The sequence below is a fragment of the Crassostrea angulata genome, chromosome 6 (assembly GCF_025612915.1).
Source record: "Crassostrea angulata isolate pt1a10 chromosome 6, ASM2561291v2, whole genome shotgun sequence".
NCBI lineage: Eukaryota > Metazoa > Mollusca > Bivalvia > Ostreida > Ostreidae > Magallana > Magallana angulata.
This window is the reverse complement of record NC_069116.1, coordinates 11,551,486-11,575,538: the sequence shown is the minus strand read 5'-3', so window position 1 is coordinate 11,575,538 and position 24,053 is coordinate 11,551,486. Positions and strand designations below refer to the sequence as shown.

At 34.5% G+C, this 24,053-nt stretch overlaps 2 protein-coding genes across 2 annotated transcripts; one reads left to right on the top strand and one right to left on the bottom strand.

The window, feature by feature from the left end:
* Window positions 1–1,208: 1,208 nt before the first annotated feature.
* LOC128188137 (cation-dependent mannose-6-phosphate receptor-like) lies at window positions 1,209–12,736 on the top strand. The gene is made up of 7 exons (XM_052858997.1): window positions 1,209–1,306; window positions 3,595–3,768; window positions 3,894–4,078; window positions 4,631–4,743; window positions 8,430–8,569; window positions 10,602–10,728; window positions 10,845–12,736. Coding segments are annotated over exons 1-7 (861 nt in total). The 5' UTR covers window positions 1,209–1,304; the 3' UTR covers window positions 10,965–12,736.
* A 91-nt stretch (window positions 12,737–12,827) lies between these two features.
* Window positions 12,828–20,689, bottom strand: LOC128188136 (uncharacterized). The gene is made up of 3 exons (XM_052858996.1): window positions 20,447–20,689; window positions 17,824–18,936; window positions 12,828–17,487 (listed from the first exon to the last, which is right to left on the bottom strand). The coding sequence occupies exons 1-3, from the start codon at window positions 20,447–20,449 to the stop codon at window positions 15,892–15,894; spliced, it is 2,712 nt and encodes a 903-aa protein (XP_052714956.1). The 5' UTR covers window positions 20,450–20,689; the 3' UTR covers window positions 12,828–15,891.
* Window positions 20,690–24,053: the final 3,364 nt, after the last annotated feature.

Genomic DNA, 24,053 nt, shown 5'->3' with positions numbered 1-24,053 from the left:
TGATGGTACTTCACTATGCAGTAGTTCTAAAAATAGGGTTAGGGAAGCGTCGCCTAGGGAACGAAATACGCTGTGAAGGAAATATTTTGGAACTTTTTAGCACTGGCAGTAGTAGAACATATAGGCACCTAATTAATGCTTCTTTGAAATTAATAAATGGATTTTGATTTCGTTGCATCCGTTGCTAGTGAATGATAGTACCATTTGCTTATAGCATCTAGAACCAGACACATAAATTATTTATGTTTCTGCTAGAACAAATATTATCATTTTTTAAAATATCATTTTTAACTCTATAAAGTATATGAAAGTCCTCATATTAAACGAGTATTTATTATTATAACTTGAGCCAGTCTTCTCTGGAGATGCTAGCATTATCATCGTGATACTGTGGTGCAAAATTGTAGTGTATTGTAGAAAATTATATTCGATACATTAGAATTTTCCAATCTTTTCGAAAAGATTTCCCTCTTGAAGTCAATATTTAAATTTCAATACCTGTACCAGTATATCTGTGGAGGAGCACCCTTTTATAGTTTCCTAATTTAGTACCCCTCCCCTTTTTGGTTATTCCTTATATAAACTGAATCAAATTCAGCAATGAAGGGTGAAATTTATACACGTGTGTCCTTAATTATTAATCAAGAAAAAGTCTCGTTTAGTGTTCAGAGGAATACACATCGAAGTAATAGTTGATCGATTAATGTCCATCTGGATTTTACAAAAGAACTTACGACAAAGTCGTAAATATTTACAACCTCGTAAAATGATCTTTAATGAACAAAATTGACATAAAACCATTTGTTTACAAATATTTAAATTCCAATTATTATAATTTTTAGCCATAAGAATAAATCATTGATTAGTTGGTGATTAATAAACATTCATTAATTTGGTCCTTAGTCGTAAGTTTTTTTGTAAAACGCAGCCAGGCACGTAGCATTGTTTTTGAAAGTTGGAGGGGGGGGGGAGGGGGGCAGACTCATCCAAAAAATCTTGACAAGCAAAAAAACAGGAAATTAGAACATTCCGTGGAGGGGGGGGATGGGCTGGCGTAGTATATAACTTAAATTTCAGTCCAACTTTCCTTATTCATATATTACATGTCTTCGGCATATTAAGTATATATCTAATTTAAAGACCAATATTTGTGATAATTAAGGTAAAATTGAAAATGAAATGTCAAAAATCAACCAAATGTATGTATTTTTATCGGGATCGTTGTTTCTGGACGTGTTGTATACACTTCCTGTTCGGCGTGTCACAAGATTTTTACACACTTGAAAAGATTGATTCATTATTTGATGTAAGAAACTGATTGCAGACAGTGTTCTTTCCAACATTATGAATGTATTATAATTTTTGACAATGTAAATTTGCATTGTGGAATGAGAAAGTGTTTAAAATTCAAATCAAGACATTCGTCTTGTAAAGAACATGCCTAGAAATCGTTTTTGTGCGTGCTGTTGATATGAATAATAACTTCCCTGTGTATACTAGGTTTATAATCTTAAAGCTGCTTGGTCCGATTTTATATCAAATTTTATGCATGCTTTTAAACAATGGCTATGCTTAGTATATGTATAATAATAGACACTGCAGTAGTTTTTCCAGTCAATTATGCCAAATTTCAATGAAGAAAAGTACGTACAAAATTTGCTAACAAAACAAACGACATTAAAAGGTACCGCGTTATTTCGCCTCAGGTTAAATTACACCTCTGATGACGAGGCGGGTATGATTGTATATACGACTTTGACATCGCTTTAAATAAGGGTCGAAATGATCAGACAAATTACAAATAAACATGTGTACGTTTTGTTTGCTAGTATTTCTGAAGTCTGCTTTCTTTACAATTGATGCATAGCATGCAGGTTGAATAACCCCAATCATTTGGGGGGCCAAACCAAGTGGTTTCCTTTTCTAAACATTCCCGTGATGCATTTTGGTTTGTTTTTTCGTTTGCCCAAAAGAAATTATTTCTATTTACTTTGAATATTTCTAACTTTGAAAGGAGACTGATTCTGCTGGTGTAAATAGGAGAAAGTCTATAACTTTTTGAGATAAATGATTTGTATGGAAAAAAATTTGATACTGTAATAACAAAAAAATCGGACCAAGCAGCTTTGAAGGTTAGAGATGCAACTTAATATGATTCGGAACTGTTGCCATTAATTTATTATTTTCGAAATGACGCATTTGATTTTTGTTATATCTGAAAAACTTCTGTGAACAGTGATATAACGCATATATATTATTCATTCTTTTTATAGGCATGTTAAAAATTGCAAAGTAGATCTAGATGCAATTAAATTTTTTACCTCTTTTAATGTATAGAAATTGTTTCCATAAATGAGCAGATAATTTATCATAAATTGATATATGAAGTGAATTTATTTATGCTTACGGAAATGAAAATTGAATTGTGTTCATGCTACACTTTGATGTAAACTTATTGATATTAGATTTAAGGAATGAATTCAGTATTTATTTGTTTTATATGATATATAATTGGTTGGGGCAGTTTACGCTTTATAAGCGGTTTCAAACCATTTTATATCGTATAAAACTAATAAATATTGAATTCATTGCTTATAATTTAATTTTTTTACTCTTCATTGTAGATAAAAATGGTCATTTGACCTTTAAAATTACGAAAAATTATACAAAATTTAAACGTAGTGTCAGGCGTATTGATATGTTTTTGACGTTAGTCTTACTATGGCGTAGGCAACATTCTTTATACAATATAAAATAATTTTTAAGCCAATCAGACAGCGCGTTACAACCAGAATTGAATTATATCAAGTTTACCAATTGATTTAGGTGGTCTACATTGAAGTCCAATTTTTTTGGGATTAGCTGCAGGTCTGTAGCTCCCGGTCTGAAAAAATTCGGATGGAGGACCTGGGAGCTACAGGGCCACCCATTGAATTCTTCATGCAATTTACTTCTGATATCACCTCTTTATTTGCCTCAGACTTTCTCCGAATCACGCTACCGACCTCGGAAAATCAAGTATGTTGAATTTACAGCGAGATCGAGAGTCGCCATTTTTACATGTAAACAAAGTGCACCACATGAATTTACGGGACTGGTGATGGTGTTTAAATCCGAGGCAAGTGAAGAGACGATATCAGTAGTAAATTGCATGAAGAATTTAATGGTACTAATTGTTTTCACAGAATTTGCGTATAAATAAGGTAAATTAGTCGAAAACTAGTGCATGTTTTTCTGCGCAATAAATATACAGTTTTTCAATGGGTGGCCCTGTAGCTCCCAGGTCGTACATCCGAATTTTTCAGACCTGGAGCTACAGACCTGCAGCTATGTTGGGATATGATTCACCTTGCAATGCAGATATCAAATGCAAAGAAAATGCAATGATGTCTGTTAAATTAATTTCGTTTTCCAAATTTATTTACATTGTTTTGAATGCTTGTGATTTTATTTTTTATTTTAAATTTAACTCTCCATGTAAATTGGGCATCAGATTACTGTAGCTTGAGTTGAAATTAGCTGTAGAAATGCTTATGATTTTATGAATTCTTTGCACATATTAACCCGTCATATCACTATTTTCTTTCTCTGTAGGAAACAAGGAAAGAGACACAAGAAAATGAATTATGTTGATATTTTTTGGGCATTTCTTGTTCTTTTGATGTATCTGGTGGATGTATCTCAGTCTGACTGTAAATTCCCCAGACATGGTCCTAAAGTTAGCGATAAAGATCTTCAGAGGAGGATTCAACCTCTAGTGGGAAAAACGTGAGATTTCCTTTATGCTGTGAAGTAATATAAATCGAAACATGGATGAACCTGAAAATATTAAATACATACATTGCATAGTAATTCATGTACAATAATTTATCATCTATTAATTTATATTTCAGATATTTTGGTACAGATCGAACTAATTCCTACAAATACTTCTTTGGTGTGTGTACATTAGCTTCAAACTTGGACAGGATTAAAGCGCTAAATATGCCATATGGAATGGTGCAAGAAACACAGAATGATGAAACCAAAAAGTTTTATGGAATAGGACAATACACAAACTCTACAATAATTCAAGGAAGTAGGTATTTCCTCAGAGAAATACTATAAATGTTGAAAAATCTCAAAGGGAGTAAACCCCTTTACCGTAATACCAAATGGCAATTATGTTTTTGCATTTATTTTTTAAAGACTCAACCTATCTGGTGATATAATGGCAGAGAGAAGATAAATATTTAAAGAAATGGGATTTTGGCTTTGAATATCAATATTTACATCATTAGTTTGTTAGTAGGAAGAAACAGTCCTTATTATTGATAACGAAAAAGTCAAAATATTGTAAAATGTATGTTAAAACCCAAAAAGTGTTATTAATACATGTTTTGAATATTTTATCCATAAATCAATTTTTTTAATGATCGCTTGTAAATTCCCAAAAATACAATAGTCATGCAAATATTATATATGGTATTGTTTGCTATGAAAAGCTTCTATATAACAAAAATAACTGACACAAATTAAATGGGATAATACATAATATTTTACCATTGTCTTGCAAATTTTGTTATGCATGAAAACAAGTGAATAATGCCATTAATATTGTTGCTAAGTGATAAATATTTTGTTTTACCAGGAGATTGGGTAATACTGGAATACCTAGATGGGCAACCATATGGCAGTCATTGTGGTTCAGAGCCAAGGAGAGCAAGAGTGATGTTTAATTGTGATAGTAGTGTTGCAATAGGAGTAAGTACAGTTAAAGAATGAGCTTGAATATTACAATAGATGCAGAAGCTTCATGCAAGTGAAGGAACTTTTTCATATAAAACCATTTTAACAAGAGCTTGGACTTTGGGTAGTTAATGTCAAACTGCAATGTGATGTAGGCCTGTCTATTTCATTGTAGGCCACTCAGCCATTGCTCTTTGAAATCAACACGATTTGTCTGGTTTTTGAGCTAATACTACTCAATCGGTGTATATTTCACCTAAAGTCAGCGTCATTTTTAACTTGTTTTGACGCAATAAATAAATAGTAACGCCCTACTGAAAGTCCAAGGCCTTGTTAAGAATGCATTACCATGTAGAGGTATGTCAGTCTCTATCATGTGGGAGTATGTCAGTATGCACAATGTAGAGGTATGGCAATATGTACAGTGTGGAGGTATATCAGTCTGTATAGTATATAGGTAAGTCAGTATGTACAATGTTGAGGTATGTCAGTCTGTATAATGTGGAGGTTGTCAGTATGAACAATGTGGAGGCATGTCAGTATGAACATTGTGGAGGTATGTCAGTATGGACAATGTGGAGGTATGTCAGTATGAACATTGTAGAGGTATATCAGAATGTACAATGTGGAGGTATGTCAGTATGAACATTGTGGAGGTTTGTCAGAATGTACAATGTGGAGGTATGTCAGAATGTACAATGTGGAGGTATGTCAGTTTGGACAATGTGGAGGTATGTCAGTATGTACAATGTGGAGGTATGTCAGTATGGACAATGTGGAGGTATGTCAGTATGGATAATGTGGAGGTAAGTCAGTATGTACAATGTGGAGGTATGTCAGTCTGTATAATGTGGGAGTATGTCAGTATGCACAATGTTTAAGTATGGCAATACATGTATGTACATTGTGGAGATATATCAGTCTTTGTTTTCCCTTGGACTGAAATGCCACACTTTCATTGGTTTAAACATAGCACATGATTGCCTCATATATCTCTTTGTAGGTTCGATGAGGATTAATATTAGGCAATATGGCTGTCATTGGCCGCCGCTTTGCCTACTCATTTCGACATTTCATATTTTTTAACACAGAAACTGTGTTCCGTAAGTTCTTAAAATATTTAGAGTAGTTGCCCTTTGAAATTCTTTAAAATTAGAGTAGTTGCCCTTTGAATATTGACGTCACATTGTTGTGCATGGAGCAGAACAATATGGCAGCATCGAGATTTGCTCAAATCTCTGCAGAGGAAAGGGAAAAAACCTTTAAAATTGAATAGCAACAAAACATTGTAAGAAAACATTAGTGAAGCGAAGATTTTCAAAGAGTATTTAAAAGGTGAGGTAAATATTTTGAAGAGTTTAAAAGAGTTAAATTGGACGAGATGTTGGGGAACTTGTATACATGGGTTTGCGTAGATCATCGCTTTTGTGAATAAATGTGTCACTTGATAGTCCTCGGGAAAACAAAACACTTATTAGGTTTGTTACTGACTCACTACAGAAATATATGGGGTTGATCAATCTCATAGACGGCTCGGCTTCGCCTCGCCATCTATGAGATTGATCAACCCCATATATTTCTGTAGTGAGTCAGTAACAAACCTAATAATTAATAGCATAGTATTTAGGTACGTCAGTATGTACAATGTGGTGGTATATCAGTATGTACAATATGGAGGTATGTCAGTATACACACAATGTGGTGGTATATCAGTATGTTCAATATGGAGGTATATCAGTATGTACAATGTGGTGGTATATCAGTATGTACAATGAGGTGGTATATCAGTATGAAAAATATGGAGGTATGTCAGTATACACAATGTGGTGGTATATCAGTATGTACACTGTGGTAGTATATCAGTATGTACAATGTGGAGGTATATCAATATGTCAGTATGAACAATTTGGTGGTATATCAGTATGTACAATGTGGTGGTATATCAGTAAGTACAATGTGGAGGTATATCAATATGTACGATATGGAGGTATGTCAGTATGTACAATGGGTGGTATATCAGTATGTACAATGTGAAGGTATATCAGTATGTACAATGTGGAGGTATATAAGTATACACAATGTGGAGGTATATCAGTATGTACAATGAATGTCACTAGGTACAATGTGTAGCTATGTCAGTGTGTACAATTTAAGAATATATATGTGTGGAGGAGGACATTATGTACAATATGGAGGTATTTCAGTGTACACAATGTGGAAGTATTTTAGTATGAACATTGTGGAGGTATATCAGTATACACAATGTGGAGGTATGTCAGTATGAACATTGTGGAGGTATGTCAGAATAAACAATGTGGAGGCATGTCAGTATGAACATTGTAGAGGTTTGTCAGAATGTTCAATGTGGAGGTATGTCAGAATGTGGAGGTATGTCAGTATGGACAATGTGGAGGTATGTCAGTATGGACAATGTGGAGGTATGTCAGTATGGACAATGTGGAGGTATGTCAGTATGAACATTGTGGAGGTATGTCAGTATGAACATTGTGGAGGTATGTCAGTATTGACATTGTGGAGGTATGTCAGTATAGACAATGTGGAGGTATGTCAGTATGAACAATGTGGAGGCATGTCAGTATGAACATTGTGGAGGTATGTCAGTATGGAGAATGTGGAGGTATGTCAGTATGAGCATTGTGGAGGTATGTCAGAATGTACAATGTGGATGTATGTCAGTATGAACATTGTGGAGGTATGTCAGAATGTACAATGTGGATTTATGTCAGTATGAACATTGTAGAGGTTTGTCAGTATGTACAATGTGGAGGTATGTCAGAATGTATAATGTGTAGGTATGTCAGTATGTATAATGTGGAGGTATGTCAGAATGTACAATGTGGAGGTATGTCAGTATGTATAATGTGGAGGTATGTCAGAATGTACAATGTGGAGGTATGTCAGTATGTACAATGTGGAGGTATGTCAGTATGGACAATGTGGAGGTATGTCAGTATATATAATGTAGAGGTATATCACTGGGAGTATAACAGTATGTTCAATGAGGGGGATAGCTGCAGGACTGTAGCTCCCGGTCTGAAAAAATTCGATGGACGACCTGGGAGCTACAGTGCCTCCCGTAGTAAAAAACTGCAATTTACGGCGCACAAAAAATTGCGCTAATTTTTGACTGATTAATCTCATTTACGATCACATTCTGTACAAATATTTGATCCCAAAAAATTCCTCGGACATTTTACTACAGATATCGTCACTTCACTTGCCTCTTATATTCTTTTAAACACCATCACAGCCCTGCAAATTAAAGTGGTGCAAGTTTGTTTACATTTAAAAATGGCGACTCTCGATCTCGACGTAAATTAACATACTTCATTTTCCGAGGTCGGTTATCATGTTTAAGAGAAAGTCTGAGGCAAGTAAAGTGACGATATCAGTAGTAAATTGGCAGAAGAATTTAATGGTACAAATTATTTTTACAGAATTTGAGTAAAAATCAGGTTAATAAGTCCACAATAAGCGCAATTTTTTGTGCGCCGTAAATTGCAGATTTTTCCTATGGGAGGCAGTGTAGCTCCCAGGTCGTCCATCCGAAATTTTTCAGACCGGGAGCTACAGTCCTGCAGCTATGAGGGGGAATGTCAGTTAGTACAAGATTGAGGTATGTAAGTTTGTACAATGTGGATGTGATATCCCAGTCTGTATATGTCCACATTATTTTTCAGGATGAACAGCTAGTGATATATGAAGAAGAAAACAACAAAACTCAAGAATGTTTTTACCTGTTTGAAATGAAGACCAGTGTAGTATGTCCCACGTCATCATCAACACCAGGCCTCAGTATTGGGTCCATTCTTGTCATTGTGTAAGCATCCATTTAAGGGTCCTCCACACACCTGGGAAAAGTTTTGCCTACAAGCCCATTCTTCTCAATTACTTAAAGATATGGATTTTTAGCATGTGTTCGACTTGAAATGATAAAAAAAAAAATCTCTATTTTTGGGAAAAAAATCAACTTTTTAAATTTTACTGCTGTTCATGAAAATAAAAATCCCTGGAGTATTCGAACTTGGGCCTGCAAGTTTTTAGACTGAAGGAACACCCACTTTGCCAGAGATAGACAACAATGGAAGGTGGTATAAACTGTTTCACAATGTGCTAAAATCGCCATGTTGTGATGTACTGTCATAAAAAGTAGAAGTCACAGGGTGTTGAGGATCCTTAAAAAATAAAATGCTTTCTTTGGTGATTCATTTGGGATATAAAGGTAGCGACATTGCAGAAAAATTCAAAATAAAAAATTCACAAAATTACTGCTAATGTACATAATTATGTTAGCTAAAAGTAACAACCAAATCGTCTCGTGTGAGACTTTTGAGTCTGACATTGTCATGATTATTTTGTTCAGTTCTTGATTTTTAACCGGGTTTTCCAACGGAAAAATCCGGTTATTAAAATGGTGAAAATGGCGGGCGGGCGGGCGGGCGGATGGCGGGCGGGCGGCTGCCAAAAGGGTACCCTCATTGTACGGATAACTCCTCCTACAGTTTTCAAGATAGGAAGTTGTTCTTTTGCAGATCAATTGTACATATATCAGAGGTGTGCATATTGCTAGGATTTTGATTTCTGATAATTTATCGAAAAAATACCAGCTTTTGAACTTAGTCATTTTTTGGCAAAATATTGCATATAGGGTACCCTCATTGTACGGATAACTCCTCCTACAGTTCTCAAAATAGGAAGTTGTTCTTTTGCAGATCAATTGTACATATATCAGAGGTGTGCATATTGCTAGGATTTTGATTTCTGATAATTTATCGAAAAAATACCAGCTTTTGAACTTAGTCATTTTTTGGCAAAATGTTGCATATAGGGTACCCTCATTGTACGGATAACTCCTCCTACAGTTCTCAAGATAGGAAGTTGTTCTTTTGCAGATCAATTGTACATATATCAGAGGTGTGCATATTGCTAGGATTTTGATTTCTGATAATTTATCGAAAAAATACCAGCTTTTGAACTTAGTTATTTTTTGGCAAAATGTTGCATATAGGGTACCCTCATTGTACGGATAACTCCTCCTACAATTCTCAAGATAGGAAGTTGTTCTTTTGCAGATCAATTGTACATATATCAGAGGTGTGCATATTGCTAGGATTTTGATTTCTGATAATTTATCGAAAAAATACCAGCTTTTGAACTTAGTCATTTTTTGGCAAAATATTGCATATAGGGTACCCTCATTGTACGGATAACTCCTCCTACAGTTCTCAAGATAGGAAGTTGTTCTTTTGCAGATCAATTGTACATATATCAGGGGTGTGCATATTGCTAGGATTTTGATTTCCGATAATTTATGAAAAAAATACTAGTTTTTGAACTTAGTCATTTTTTGGCAAAATGTTGCATATACATGTAGGGTTCTCCATTTCACTGGATAAGGGTTGACATGGATTATGGATACAGTTTACATAAAAGAAAACCCGGTTTGCTGTCACATTGACAGCTTTTCACTTGTTCTAAAGTCGCTGTAGGTTTCGACCAATTGAAAAACAGAGCGTGTCAGTTTCAGTCCTGTCAATATTTTGTCAGTTGCAGCCGTTACAGATTTCGACTAATATAAACAGGCCATGTAGATTTCAGTCTGGCTGTTTCTATAGAACTATGAATTGACTATAAGTTTCCGTAAGAAATAGCGATAATAATACTTGGTTGATGTAAATACGTATATCCAAAAATACATGATTTCTTAAGGTACAAATGTATTTAACAGTAGGATTATGCAAGAACAATATACATACAGTATATCAGTACTTTTTAATAACCACCATTAAATTGAGGAAAGCATAAATAGATAACTTTCTTATTTGAACTCTTTGACTCTGGTGTTCTGACAGGTTTGTGTGTGTGCTGTCCTTATATCTTATTCTGGGGTGTGCCTACATGCGATTTGTTCTTCATGCTAAAGGAAAAGAACAATGTCCAAACTATTCATTCTGGCAAGACTTTGGAAATCTTCAAGCTGTAAGTTGACCTTCATCTTGTTAACCTGTTTATCAAGTCTGAACCTCTGACTGGTAATTAGTTATCCATTCTACACAACAGTTTAACCCTATAAGCACTCTGATTTCTCTCAACAGGATGGCTGTGACTTGGTGTGTCGATCCAAGACATCCTCTGGATCCCGATCATACAAAGGTATCGGAGATGATCAGCTAGAGGGAGAGGAGGACAAGGATGACCATCTTCTACCTATGTGATTTCTCCTCTTTGACCAATCGCAAAGATGGATAACTCCTTTCTCTATCCAAATGTTTCATGCATTCCAAAGTGGTTTTTCCTTCCTGAACTTCTTTATATTAGGGAGAATGGGATACACCAATTTTGTACTAAATTTGAGTTCAAGTTTTCCAAGATTGAGCTTTACTTTTTGCATTTCTTTAACAGAACTCATTGACTTTACTCAAATACTATAACTTATGTTTAAAAATGGTTGTCAAGGCTTTGAACCCTTTTTCACAATCCCCCCCAATTAGTTTTTCCCTTTTGAGGGTAATTTTAAAATCTAGACTTTTTCAAGTTTATATTTTTTAAAACACAATTGAACATTTTCAAATAATATTTTTCTTTTAGCAATAAATTGATACCAATTTTTCTTTAGAGAAGCTCACACACACACACTAGAGCAGAATTATTTTGTTTGAGCCATTTTTCATGAACTAAATCTAGCTCTTGCATGATATTGTATACAGTACGTGGTTTTTGCTCAAACAAGTCCATAACATTGACTGTAAATTCTGGAACCCGTGACAACCTAATAAGATTACCATTGTCAGAAAAAGAATTAATATTATCTGTTTGTGTTAAGATTTAAGCTTTTGTTATTGTAGCTGCAAGCAACCTAAGCGCTAAAGCTGAGAAGATGTATTGTATGTAAATGAGATTTTGTGAAAGGTGCACCTGGTACATGTACATGTATGATAGCTAGTTTGTGGATGATGTTTTGATGGTTTTGTGCAGATATTAGTTTTATCTGCAATGTTATAAAACAACTTAAAGAAGACATCAAAGAAGTATTTTATTGAATGATTCTTTGGTTGGGTCACCATATATCCATGGTAACAGTGTGTTTGTCCATCTAGTTTATAGTTTAGAACACAATCTAATCAGGTATATTAAGTTTTTTGCTACATCCTGAAAGCATTTTGTTTGTTAAAACATGCATTTTGAAATCCTAATATTTTTTTAGCATTATTTGTGCGGTTTCTTTTGTGTTTTTTTTTAACTTGATATATGGCAGAGGTTATAAGTGCGTCTAAGTGCGTCTAAAGTACCAGCTATGTTGCCATCAAAGCAAACTTAATGCTCAGAGTACTGTAAATTCCTAATTAAACGCGCGGAATTAATATCCGCGTAAAATCGCGAGAAGTTTGTCTAGCGAATTTTAAAATCTCGCTTTTAATTTACAGACATATGTTAACTACATGAAACTATGATAAAATTTCGGCAATCGCGATTTGATGGAAAACTGTTGAATCGCGGTATTAAGTACTCGGGTTAAAAGAAGGAATCTACAGTACTGTAAATTCCTAGTTAAACGCGCGGAATTAATATCCGCGTAGAATCGCGAAAAGTTTGTCTCGCGAATTTTAAAATCTCGCTTTTAATTTACAGACATATGTTAACTACATGAAACTATGATAAAATTTCGGCAATCGCGATTTGATGGAAAACTGTTGAATCGCGGTATTAAGTACTCGGTTAAAAAGAAGGAATATACAGTAAACAAGAAATCAATTTTCTTTGATTTGGGTACATGTGTATGCTTTACATGTCTTCATGTGCAAAAGAGTTGAACAAATGATTTTATTGAACGATTGTGGTTCTGTTTAAATACTCATGCAATGTGTACAAGGTCATTTAACTTCTGGTTCAGAGTTTATAAGTTGATGTTTATTCATTATAATCAATTTTATTGTGTCAAACGCATTAATCCCTGTGTTTGAAATAAACATTTCATTTTGTAATTTTATTCACTTAACTATTTTTTTCTTCAAACAAACTTGTGATGCTATCTAAGAACACACATGAAATTCCTCAGTATTTAAGATAATTTTCCTCGATTGATTAGGTTTTCTTTATTTGCATTTAAACATCTAAACCTGTAAATGCCCAAAAATCAGGGTGCATTACCAGGCTATTTTCGGAGTTACAATATTTTGAATTTTTCTTTTTTAAATTGCATACAAAATGCAATCAATTGATTGCTTATTTATAAAGTCATAATATATATTTTGAATTGAAACTTTATATCCAAATAATAGAAAATAATGGAAGATAAGTCATGTCTGACCTTTAAAAAATTGAAATATCAAAGAATAGGCATTGGATGCAGTAACAGGCATTAAGTCAATCATTTATTAAAATGACATGTGCATCTGATACATAAATACAGATTATATTACTATAAATCATTGATGCCAATTACTAACCGGTTACTGGGTCAAAATGATGGCAGTCAGTTTATATACATAATATACCTACAAGATTTATTTACTTATGAACACCGTAATTTTTCGAAAGTTTATCTTTTCATATGGTATAAGAATCGTGATTGTGATGACAGATGTTTTTACCAAATTCACACAAGCAGTGGTCACCCGTGATCAGAAAGCTTCTACCGTTGCGTTGTGTTTGATTCAACAGTGGTTTCATCACTATGGTGTACCGGATAGAATTCATAGCGATGAGGGAAGAAACTTCGAGTCGGATATTATTAAACAACTCTGCAAAATCTACGACATACAAAAGTCAAGAACAACAGCTTACCATCCCGAAGGCAATGGACAGACAGAACGTTTTAACCGTACACTTCACGATTTACTCAGAACTCTACCACCACAGAAGAAGAAACTCTGGCCAGATCATTTATCTGATGTTACTTTTGCGTACAATGTGTCTCCAAATTCCAGTACTGGTTACAGTCCTTTCTATTTATTATTCGGTCGTAAACCTTAAAATTCCAGTCGATTTTATTGTGTCGTCAACAGTGTCGGATTCTGTCTCGGATAATGATGTGAATTACGATGAATTCATTCAAGAGCACATAAATAATGCTAGTGAATTATTCCAGCATGCTGAAAGAAACCTGGAAAAAAATGCATCACAGAGGAAAGATCGCTTCGACGCAAAAATGGTGGATCATCCGATTGGTGTGGGTGACGAAGTTTTCATAAGAAACAGAGGTTTTACAGGAAGACACAAACTTCAAGACCTTTGGAGTACAACAAGATACCGTGTTCAAACAGCCAAAGACAGTGTGTATACAGTTGTTTCAGACACTGGACAGCAACGTACCCTTAATAGACGTGATATGAAACGCGTACCGCCGAAATATATAAGCAGTGACAATTACCCTGCACGTGACGTTAAGCCATCCTTATCTCTTCGTCGGAGTTTGCGATTACGCGATAAACAGAAGAGTATGTGGGATTAAGAATCATAGACTGTGAATGCGATACGTGTATTGAACATTTGATTTATATATGATATTATGTTGATTAGTGTGTGTTTGAATTTTGATTTTTATCGAGACGATAAAATTCAAAGAAGGGGAGTATGTGGGCAGATTTAAAATTTACAATATCTAATTATTTAACAAGTTACGCTTGTTCTTGTGCGCAGGTGGATTGAGTTGGTGAACACTTTCTTTACTTTTCTATTGGCCGTTGTTCCCATTGGCTAGTATTATCGAATCAGATCATTTCTATTATTATAAATCCCGGTTACTTTTGATTTTGTTTCACTGTGGGTCCGGCGATTTTGTACACCAACACCTCGCACAAGGTATTTATTGTATTAATTTATATGACATAACTTTTCTTAGTATCTACATAAAGTAAACTAAGATTATGATAAAGTTTAAAGGTTTATTTAAACCGTAACGAATTATTGTGTATAAATTGTATATATATTTATATGTGTTTATATTTATTTACAGAATCACCTTTTTGTACATATAAAACATCCTGAACACAGAACCGTGTCTTTATTATTTACTCGGTCACATAAAATATGTGGAAGTCGTGTAAAAATTTATTTGCTGAATCATGTGTTTGTGCGTCACCATGTCCCTTTAAATATAAGTTTGACACATTGTTTGGGAGGTTGTATTTTAAATAATTGTTTTCACGATATATTTACATTTTCCATTGTCTTTGCCTGTGATAACACTACGTATCGATTTTGAACTATATAACCCATACTACAAATGACGCCAAATTGAGGCGCCAGCGGGGTTTGCTCATTTATATCTAAATGTTTAATCGTGCGATGGCAAAAAATTATATAAATGTAAATAATAAGGAATCATACTTTGAATATTATGAGGTGATAATTTCGGTCGGGGCGTGATCAAATCTATCATAAAGCCCTTCGGGCTTTATTGGATTTGATCACGCCCCAACCAAAATTATCACCTCATAATACTCAAAGAATGATTCCTTATTCCTTATATGTCGCAATCATTGTCTTTAACTTCCTATCAAAAAGTAGATTATCATGCATATGCTGACGTATTTAAGATATCAACAACTACTTTCATGTTGTTGGAATGTTTTGCTACTTATAAATGCAAATGCTTTTAGGTATAAGGAATCATTCTTTTAATATTATGATTTGATATTTTTGATCAGGGCGTGACCAAACCCAATATAGCCAAAACGGCTTTATGATAGATTTGATGACGCTAATAACCGTTATTATCACCTCATAATATTCAAAGAACGATTCCTCTTACTAGTATTCGTTTTATCTACATAATCTTCAGGAATGGTACGATTTAATATTAAACTTACATGACTTGAACAACTGTACATGATTGAAATCATTAAAAACAATTCTAAACAACAACAGCAACATGCAAGCACAACGATAAGTCGAAACTAATGACAAAGTAGTTCTTCAGAGAGAGAGAGAGAGAGAGAGAGAGAGAGAATATTCAAATGTATTACATGTAAAAAGATGTTCATTTTCACAATTTTATATCCTGATACATGTACTGTAGTGTGCAAAATAATGTGAGAACATACACGTGCAGACTAGCAAAACCAATGGACCAACTCACTAGATACATATGTGATAGGAACTCCTTATAACAATTTCCTAAACCGTACTCCAATACAGACCTTAGAATGTTATAGACTTAGTTCCCTTGTCCCTCTCAGATTCTCTCTTTCCCAGCCTCTTGGTGATCAACTGGAGTGCAAAGGCAAAGAAAATGAATAAACCCTGAGAACCCGTGATAAGTATCTGCAGATAGGAAAACAGCTGAATCTGGAAAATCTGATGGAAGAATCCGAGGAACCAGCCTGCTCCGGTCAGTGTTGCTAGCTTACAGACCACGGGAACCATGTGGGCGTCGTTGTCCGAGTTCTTGCGATATGAATTTTTCATGTTGATTTCCCGGGCTGTGATGATCACCATGAAAACGTTGAGGACCACCATCACCGCTAGAGGAATGACAAAGGTGTAAAGAACCATCTTTGACTCGGAGATGTAGCATGTGAGGGCCGAATAACCGTACTGATCGTCTTGGAGCACAAAAGTGCTGATCAAGGCATTCGTGAGCACCAGTAGACATGGGACCAGGAAGCTGTAAAACGAGTTCCACAGGAACCGCTTTTTACTATTAAGACTGTCTTCTTTGGTGAATCGCATGGAAGTGAAAGTGCGAAAGATGGAAAAACAGGAAACAGTTAACCACATGACCACTGCCAACCAGAAAAAGTGAGACAGAACCCCAACTGTGCGACAGAACCATGGCATAAAAGAAAGTACTCCAGAGAGGAAGTGCAAGATATTGGCTATGAGCAATGTAATCGTCGTAGCTATGATATTTAGTCCACGGAGATACCTACCCTCGTCAAAAATTAGAAATATAACAACAGAACCGATACAGCCGAGGGATGATAGGGACAAAGAGACTGCCGAAAGAATTTTCTCATCAGTAAAAGACACGAGTAGACCAGAGTAAGCAGCCCTCACCCCGCCCATATACTGATCCAAACAAACTTCCACTCGTTTTTTATCTCGAGATTCTCTGAAATATTCAGACTCGACACAAAAGTCGAACTCGACAAAACATAGAGTATAGTTAGAAACAACGATTCGGGTCTCATTTTTATGAATGACGACTTTAGTACATATCGTCACGGGGGCAACAATTGACCAAGGATAAGTTCCCAGTGGTGTATGCATGCACTTGCCAATATTGGCCAGAGAGGTATGACGCAGAATTAGGAACCAGTCTTCGTCATACCCTGGGTTCTGATACATAATTTCCGGTTCTTGATTTAAACCCGGATAGTACAACGATCTAAACGAATTACCGCTGAACACTACTTCGTACCTCATGGATAAATTGAAAAATCTAAGTTTGAATAGATCAATTAGTTGATCAGTAACTTCCACCCGACTATGTAGCTCGCTGATGGTCAGTAAAGCGTAGAGAGCAATGTCACCTCCTGATGAATGTTCTGAAGTGAAATGGAGTTCATCACTCGTCATTGCTGCAAAAAAGCACAGGTTCTTCGAAATTACTGGATTTGTCTTTAATGCATATATAATTTCATGTATTCTATCCACCGCCTCAAAAATTTCAGTCAAGGGTTTGATTAAAATGTTGACTTCGTAGATATATTGTCCGACTACTTTGTGGATTGGAACGCATTCTGAATTTTCATATCTCATGCCCGACTCACAAACTATCGGATGGCACTTATTCTGTTAAAAATAAAATGCACACATTCAGTATTTTATAGATTATACACCTGAATATTCTTAAAATACCACACCTGGCATCAATGAAATGTGGAATACCATTTCGTAGAAACATAGAACAATTCATGATCGAGGGATATTGTTTTAGTAAACTGTTACTTCTTATAAATGCATTCAAATTAAAACCTAACAGTTGCTATGCTGTATTTCAAAAAAAGGGAGGCAGTTGATTGTTTGAATGCCAGAAACTATTTTAAAGCACTATTGTTACAAGAAATATTGCTCGATATCTAATGACGTCGACAACGTATGTTATCTACAACACACGTATCTACTTACCAATAATACGTCATAAACTTGTTGTCCTGGACATTTCTTTAGTTGTTTTTTTTCTTTCGAGTGTATGCCTCTTACATCTAGCAAAGCGGAGAATGATACCAGGTCACCACCTCCTAAGTAAATCTGTTTTTCACATTCTATCATCAGATCTGTTGTCCAGTTCCCTACGTTACACATGGCACAAAATATATTTTTGAAGAGCAAGATTCTTAATCTCGATTCACAAAACATGTACTTGTCAAGGAAGTCCGAATTGCATCCGTTTTCTATGTCTGCGTCGTAGTTTTTCCACATGCCGGTGACGTTGCATTGTCGTTTCGTGTCTTTTTCCAGGAAACACTTCATGCTCTTCTGAAATATGTCCGAGGGGGGTAAAAACAGAATGTTACAGGTGCGCGATGGACCAAATAGCCGCTGTTGCAGTTTATCTGGGGAATCTATTTGGTTAATTTCCTCTAATGTCTTACAATGAAGGTTGATGTCCCATGGTTTTAGCGAATTCATTGGTTCAGCGTTACAGAGAGCACAGTCTGCATTTTTGTAGGTTTCATTGGTGCTTAAAGAGGTCACGGGCCGGTATCCCTCGTAGTCATTGACATATTCAGACCTTTCACACTTTTCAATAGTGTCCACATCGTTGAAATATTCTGGACATGAAGTCACCATGAAGTATCGCTGTATGGCGCTTTCGAAAGGGTGAATAATCGGCTTTCTACAATCGAGTGTTACGTTATGGAAACGTGAAGGCTTCGAGACTCCTTGATTGGTGTAGCTCACAAATTCGGGAGTGCTGTTTTGACTTTGCACATACGATCTCCACGGACAACAATTTTTCTTCCGTTGACAACCTTCACTGCAGCTACAGTAAGAACAACTGTGGCCCGACTCTTCCTGTGTATAGCTGTAGTCCCGTCGGAATTGGTCTCCAAAACACAGATCCTGGGCGGGACAGAAGAGCATGTACGCGGAGACTTGAACTTTGATGCTGTCGTTCTGAATCCAGCGCGTCATATTGTTCACAAAAGCACGCTCGGCTTCAGATGGCTTTGTGCTAAAGCACGCATTTATCAGTTGGAGATATATCAGCAATGCCGAAATCCAGCCGTTAGAAATCTGAAAAAAGGTTACACAGTTCATTTATACAACAACGCAATTAAAAATCCTCGGTAGTATATTTTTAAAAATCGTTTTAGTTTCAGGACTATGTGTAACTTTTCATCAATCAGACGTTTAAGTCTTCTTACCATTAATTTCATCACAGTGAAACTAACCCATTCATTTTGAAGTTTTAATTCAACGTGATCGTAAGCTTTCATGAAATATACCGGTATTGCTGTATATTACTGTTGTACAATTTCATATATGGTAACGTTGTACAGCTATGGTTATTTAATTAAACAATAAAATGCTTTCTTTTGTGATTCATTCGGGATATGAAGGTAGCGACATTGTAGGAAAAATACATAACCAGCGTCAGCGGGTTATGTAATTTTTTTCTGCAATGATTGCTACCTTCATAACCCATATGAATCATAAAAGAAAGCATTTTATTGTTTATATATTTACATCTTTCTTTAATTTATTAATAAATTGATGATGAAAAGTTAGTAAAATTCACTAAATTACAATAGAAACAGCCAAGTTGTCTCCTCTGAGACTTGAGTCTGGCATCATCAACATTATTTCGTGCAGTCCGTGATTTTACTTAGGTCGCTGTATATAGCTTCAGACCAATCGATAAACAGGGCGTGTCAATTTCAGTCCTGTCACTTTCAGCCGCTGTAGATTTCGAGCAATCGATAAATGGGGCGTGTAGATTTCAGTCTGGCTGTTTCTATTCAGCTATGAATTAACTATAACTTTCCGTAAGAAATAGAGGAAATTATGCTTGATAGATGTAAATTTATACTTATTTTTCTTACCAACACAATAATCTGATGTTGTTCGAACAAATTAGATGATGACCATAACATCTTAAATTTTTTAATGTGAATAATATTTTTAGGCCATAAATTATCATTTAGTGTAGAAAAACTGTAATTTAACTTTGTAACCCTAATTTGAATATCATGTCATTTCATTTTCTTACGGAATATATCTTTGTGCTGAAAAGGTATATTTAGATTATTAAAAGTTTTCATTGCGTCATTTTTCTCCACCAAATGGTGGTTTAGTTACAAACATGTTATGGTTACAGAAGTTAATGGTTGGCATGTTAAATCAGTTTTCCCAATGGACAAAACGTTTTCCATATGAAAATTTTAATATTCTTGGAGGCCAATGATCCGTTAATTTACGAATTTGTTCCAAATTAGGCAATTGGTTAAACGTGTAACACTAATTTAATAATAATAATAATAACAGTTCTATATCTTCGTATAACTTTATATTTACATGTATTATTTTTTTCATCAATCTCGGACTGATACGCAAAGAAATCAAAAGGGACACAACTCTAGGAGCGTTATGATTTTTTGGGGCTTCGGCGACAGTTACTGTAACTTGAATTTTGTTATTTGTGTCACGTTCTACTAACTAAGATTTGATTTTATTAATTAGAAAGAAAAAATACCGCAAACAATGCACAAGAGCTGAGATATACAAGCAATACCAGCCTACTCACCATTTCTCTGACGGAGACGTACGCCCCTCTTACTCTGCGATGCTTCCGTGCGTTTTTGCCATAAGCTTTCTCTGATGTCTATGACCATTTTAATAGTGTTTAATGTGATAAAATATTGCGTAATATTTATTGATAGAGAGAAAATTCATTTATTTGCTATTATGAATCACCTGACGAAACTCCTAAGACGCCGCCATACATAAGATTATTGATAAAACTCGCACGGATACAACACGAAGATATATGTCCTCGGTATTTGCAAGTACCTGTATCGTCACGAGCAAAGAAATGTGATCGCTATTCTTAAGCAGAAAATATCAAATTGTGGTACTTCTTTCGCCCTTCATGAAATAATTTGTCTCCACTACGGTATGTTCATAAGAATTTTGTCTCAAATTTTCTTTTCTTATTAAATTATAATTAAGTAAATAGTGTTGTAATCTTTAGAAATGCGATTAGAACAAATAAATGGTGTTGACATGGTTGTGAAAGAAAGAAGAAAATAAAATATCATTAAAACTATACGTTGCCAAATAGAACGATCGATGCCATACTGTTTACAATCAGGAAGATTCCCTGTTGACTTTCTTTGATGGAGGGTTGATCTAATATTGTAAATTACAATTTGTAATGAGTAGTCTAAAATTAGAATAGCGGCACTATAGTTTAACATACTCTCTCTCTCTCTCTCTCTCTCTCTCTCTCTCTCTCTCTCTCACCATTTTTGAAAAAAAAATAAGATATTAATAAATTTGGCCAGCACAAGTAGCCATTGATGACCGTAAACTGTTGTAACTGATTTCAATTATTTACGTGTTCGAAAAGAATTAACGAGTAGATTAACCAGTTACACACATATCACTCGATTGGAATGAATTGAAATAGGTATGGACAAAAAATACCACTTAACAGAACGCGAGATACCTTACACACGTCACATAAAGGGCATTCACAACGTTACTTGGGGTTAGAAATCACGAGGTGACTTATGATATTAAATATGTCAAAGTATACCGTTTATAACATAGAGAACGAACACAAGAAGAAACGGATTTTTTTCTGTTTAACCATGAGCGCATGTTTGTCTAATGATCTCTTTTTAACATAAGCATATATATATATATATATATATATATATATATATATATATATATATATATATATATATATATATATATATATATATATATATATATATATATTTGTTCTTTGTAAATATGATCTTTATATTTATGTAATTACATAAAGTTGCAGTTAAGACATTACTAATTCCTATAATTAAAAGTAATATGCCCATTTTAAACATTCATTTTGTAGCAATTTTAAAATGTCCTTAAGTGCAGTCATCCTTTTCAAGATTTCTCCTTTGAAACACCCCTCCAGCTTATTAGCGTTCAATACAAGCTAGCTAAAAAAATTGATGATGTCTATGGGAATTTGTAACACAACAGACCCGGATGATAACGTTGAAAAACTTAGCAAGGTATTCCGAGTGACTTCCGAATGGCGAAAAGATGTAAATATTCCCCATTATAAATCTCCGTAAGATATCAGTTTTCGTTCCCGTGAATTTTTCCTAGAGAAAAATAATAATGCGTGAATGATTTTCCCTTTTATCGATTTCAATTGCATTTCTTTCACATGTATGTGTATTTTTATTAAAAATCGTTCAAATGTTCCGTATAAATATCTTGGGACAGACTGTAATATATCTGAAACACTTAAATCATGTCAAATCATACATGGGGACTTGACTCTCGTAATAATTATCATTGATAGAAACATTTAAAAAAAATTTCTGATCAAGATTTGCCCGTTGTCTGACGTTGTTGTCGTTGTAAATTTTTTACTTTTTCATTTTCTTTTCCAGCACGACTTGGCCGATATCAACCAAACTTGGCACAAAGCATCACAGGATGGATGGGATTCAAGTTTTATCAAATGAAGGGCCAGTGCCCTCTTAAAAGGGTTATAATATAGAATTATTGAATTTTTTGGTATTTTTCAAAGATACTCAAGAATAATTTGTCCAGAAATGCCCAAATTAGTGTAGATTCAAGTTTATTCAAATCATGATCCCCAGCGGTAGGTTTGGACCACGGTTGGGGATCAAGTTTTACATAGGAATATATATAAAAAAAACTTTAACATCTAAAAACCTTTGTGTAGAAGCATCCTCAGATAATTTAGATTAAAGTTTTTTTCAAATTATGGTCAAAAGAGGGAGGGTTTGGCCACAGTGGGAAATGAATTTTTACATTGGAATATGTATGGAAAATCTTTTAAAAACTTCTCAAAAACCATCAGGCCAGAAAAGCTCAAATTTGTTTGGAAGCATCATAATGTAGTTTAGATTCAAGTCTGTTTAAATCTAAAAAAAAAAATTAAAAACCCTCTGGAAAAGCATTTAGCAAAAAAAAAAAGAAAAGAAAAAAAAGCAAAAAAAAAATGAATCTTGTGTGAAAGCACAGCTTGTGCAGATTGAAGTTTGATCATGATTCTCTGGAGAAAAGTGGCACCACAAAGGAGGAAGGGGTTTTAAAAAAGGATAAGAAAAATTTATAATAACAAAAGGTGTTTGGTAAGTGGATAAAAATCGACAGAATTTTGAACTTTTTGTGTTAGACCTACTTTATTGTTTAGATATTTTGAATTTGATACATTGCTCTGGTGAGCAATATGGCCTCTGGGCCTCTTGTTAAATTGACAATAAACCAAGGGGTTTATTTTTTTCTTCGATATTATCTTATATGTAAATAAAATTACAAATATATTTAGATATTATATACAAATAAGCTGTCAGTGTTCCATATACATGCATATTTTGGAAAGCAGAATTTATATTCCTGAAAAGAAGATGAGGTAATTATTTAAAGATGGCGCAGAAGCCCATTTGGTTTAATTGTAACAAGGGCAAATTTAATTTTTCATCCTATCAAATCTATTTGGTAATGTTACAATATAAGTTTGCTAGTGGAGTCTTTCTAAATAAATTCAGATATATATTTTAACAAACGATAAGAAAATAATGCATAAAGTTTTTGGTAGTATCGAACCCACAACCACCTCAGCTAGTCAAGTGTCTGATTCGTTATTGAGAAAAAAAGAATCGGACACTTGGCTAGCGAAGATGACCCACAACTTCAAAGCCTAAATATATAACGGTACTTAGTTCCTGGTGCTCTAATCACTGAGCCATTTCGGTCACAACAACGGTAATTAAATGCTATATGCGACTTTTGCTACGAATTTACTGACTTGTTTTATTTTTCTAAAACGTTTAATTGTTGGGATACAAAATAATGTTTTTAATATGTAGTGGGTCATCTCTCCACGATTTTCTTGATTAAAATCGTTTTGTTTTTCATTAGACCTTATATTTAGACTATGACAAAAATATGGAGCACAGACCCACTCTACAAAAAAGAGGCTTTGCAGGTATATAAAAAAATGACACTATTGAAGGTTTAATTTAACCTACTCCATGTACTCTAAGCATCAAACGTATTTAAGTGTTACAAATCGATGTTAAATTTACACTGTTTTCAAAAATATTTTGAAAAATTATCAGATTTTAAAAAATTAGATCACATGTATATGCAATAGG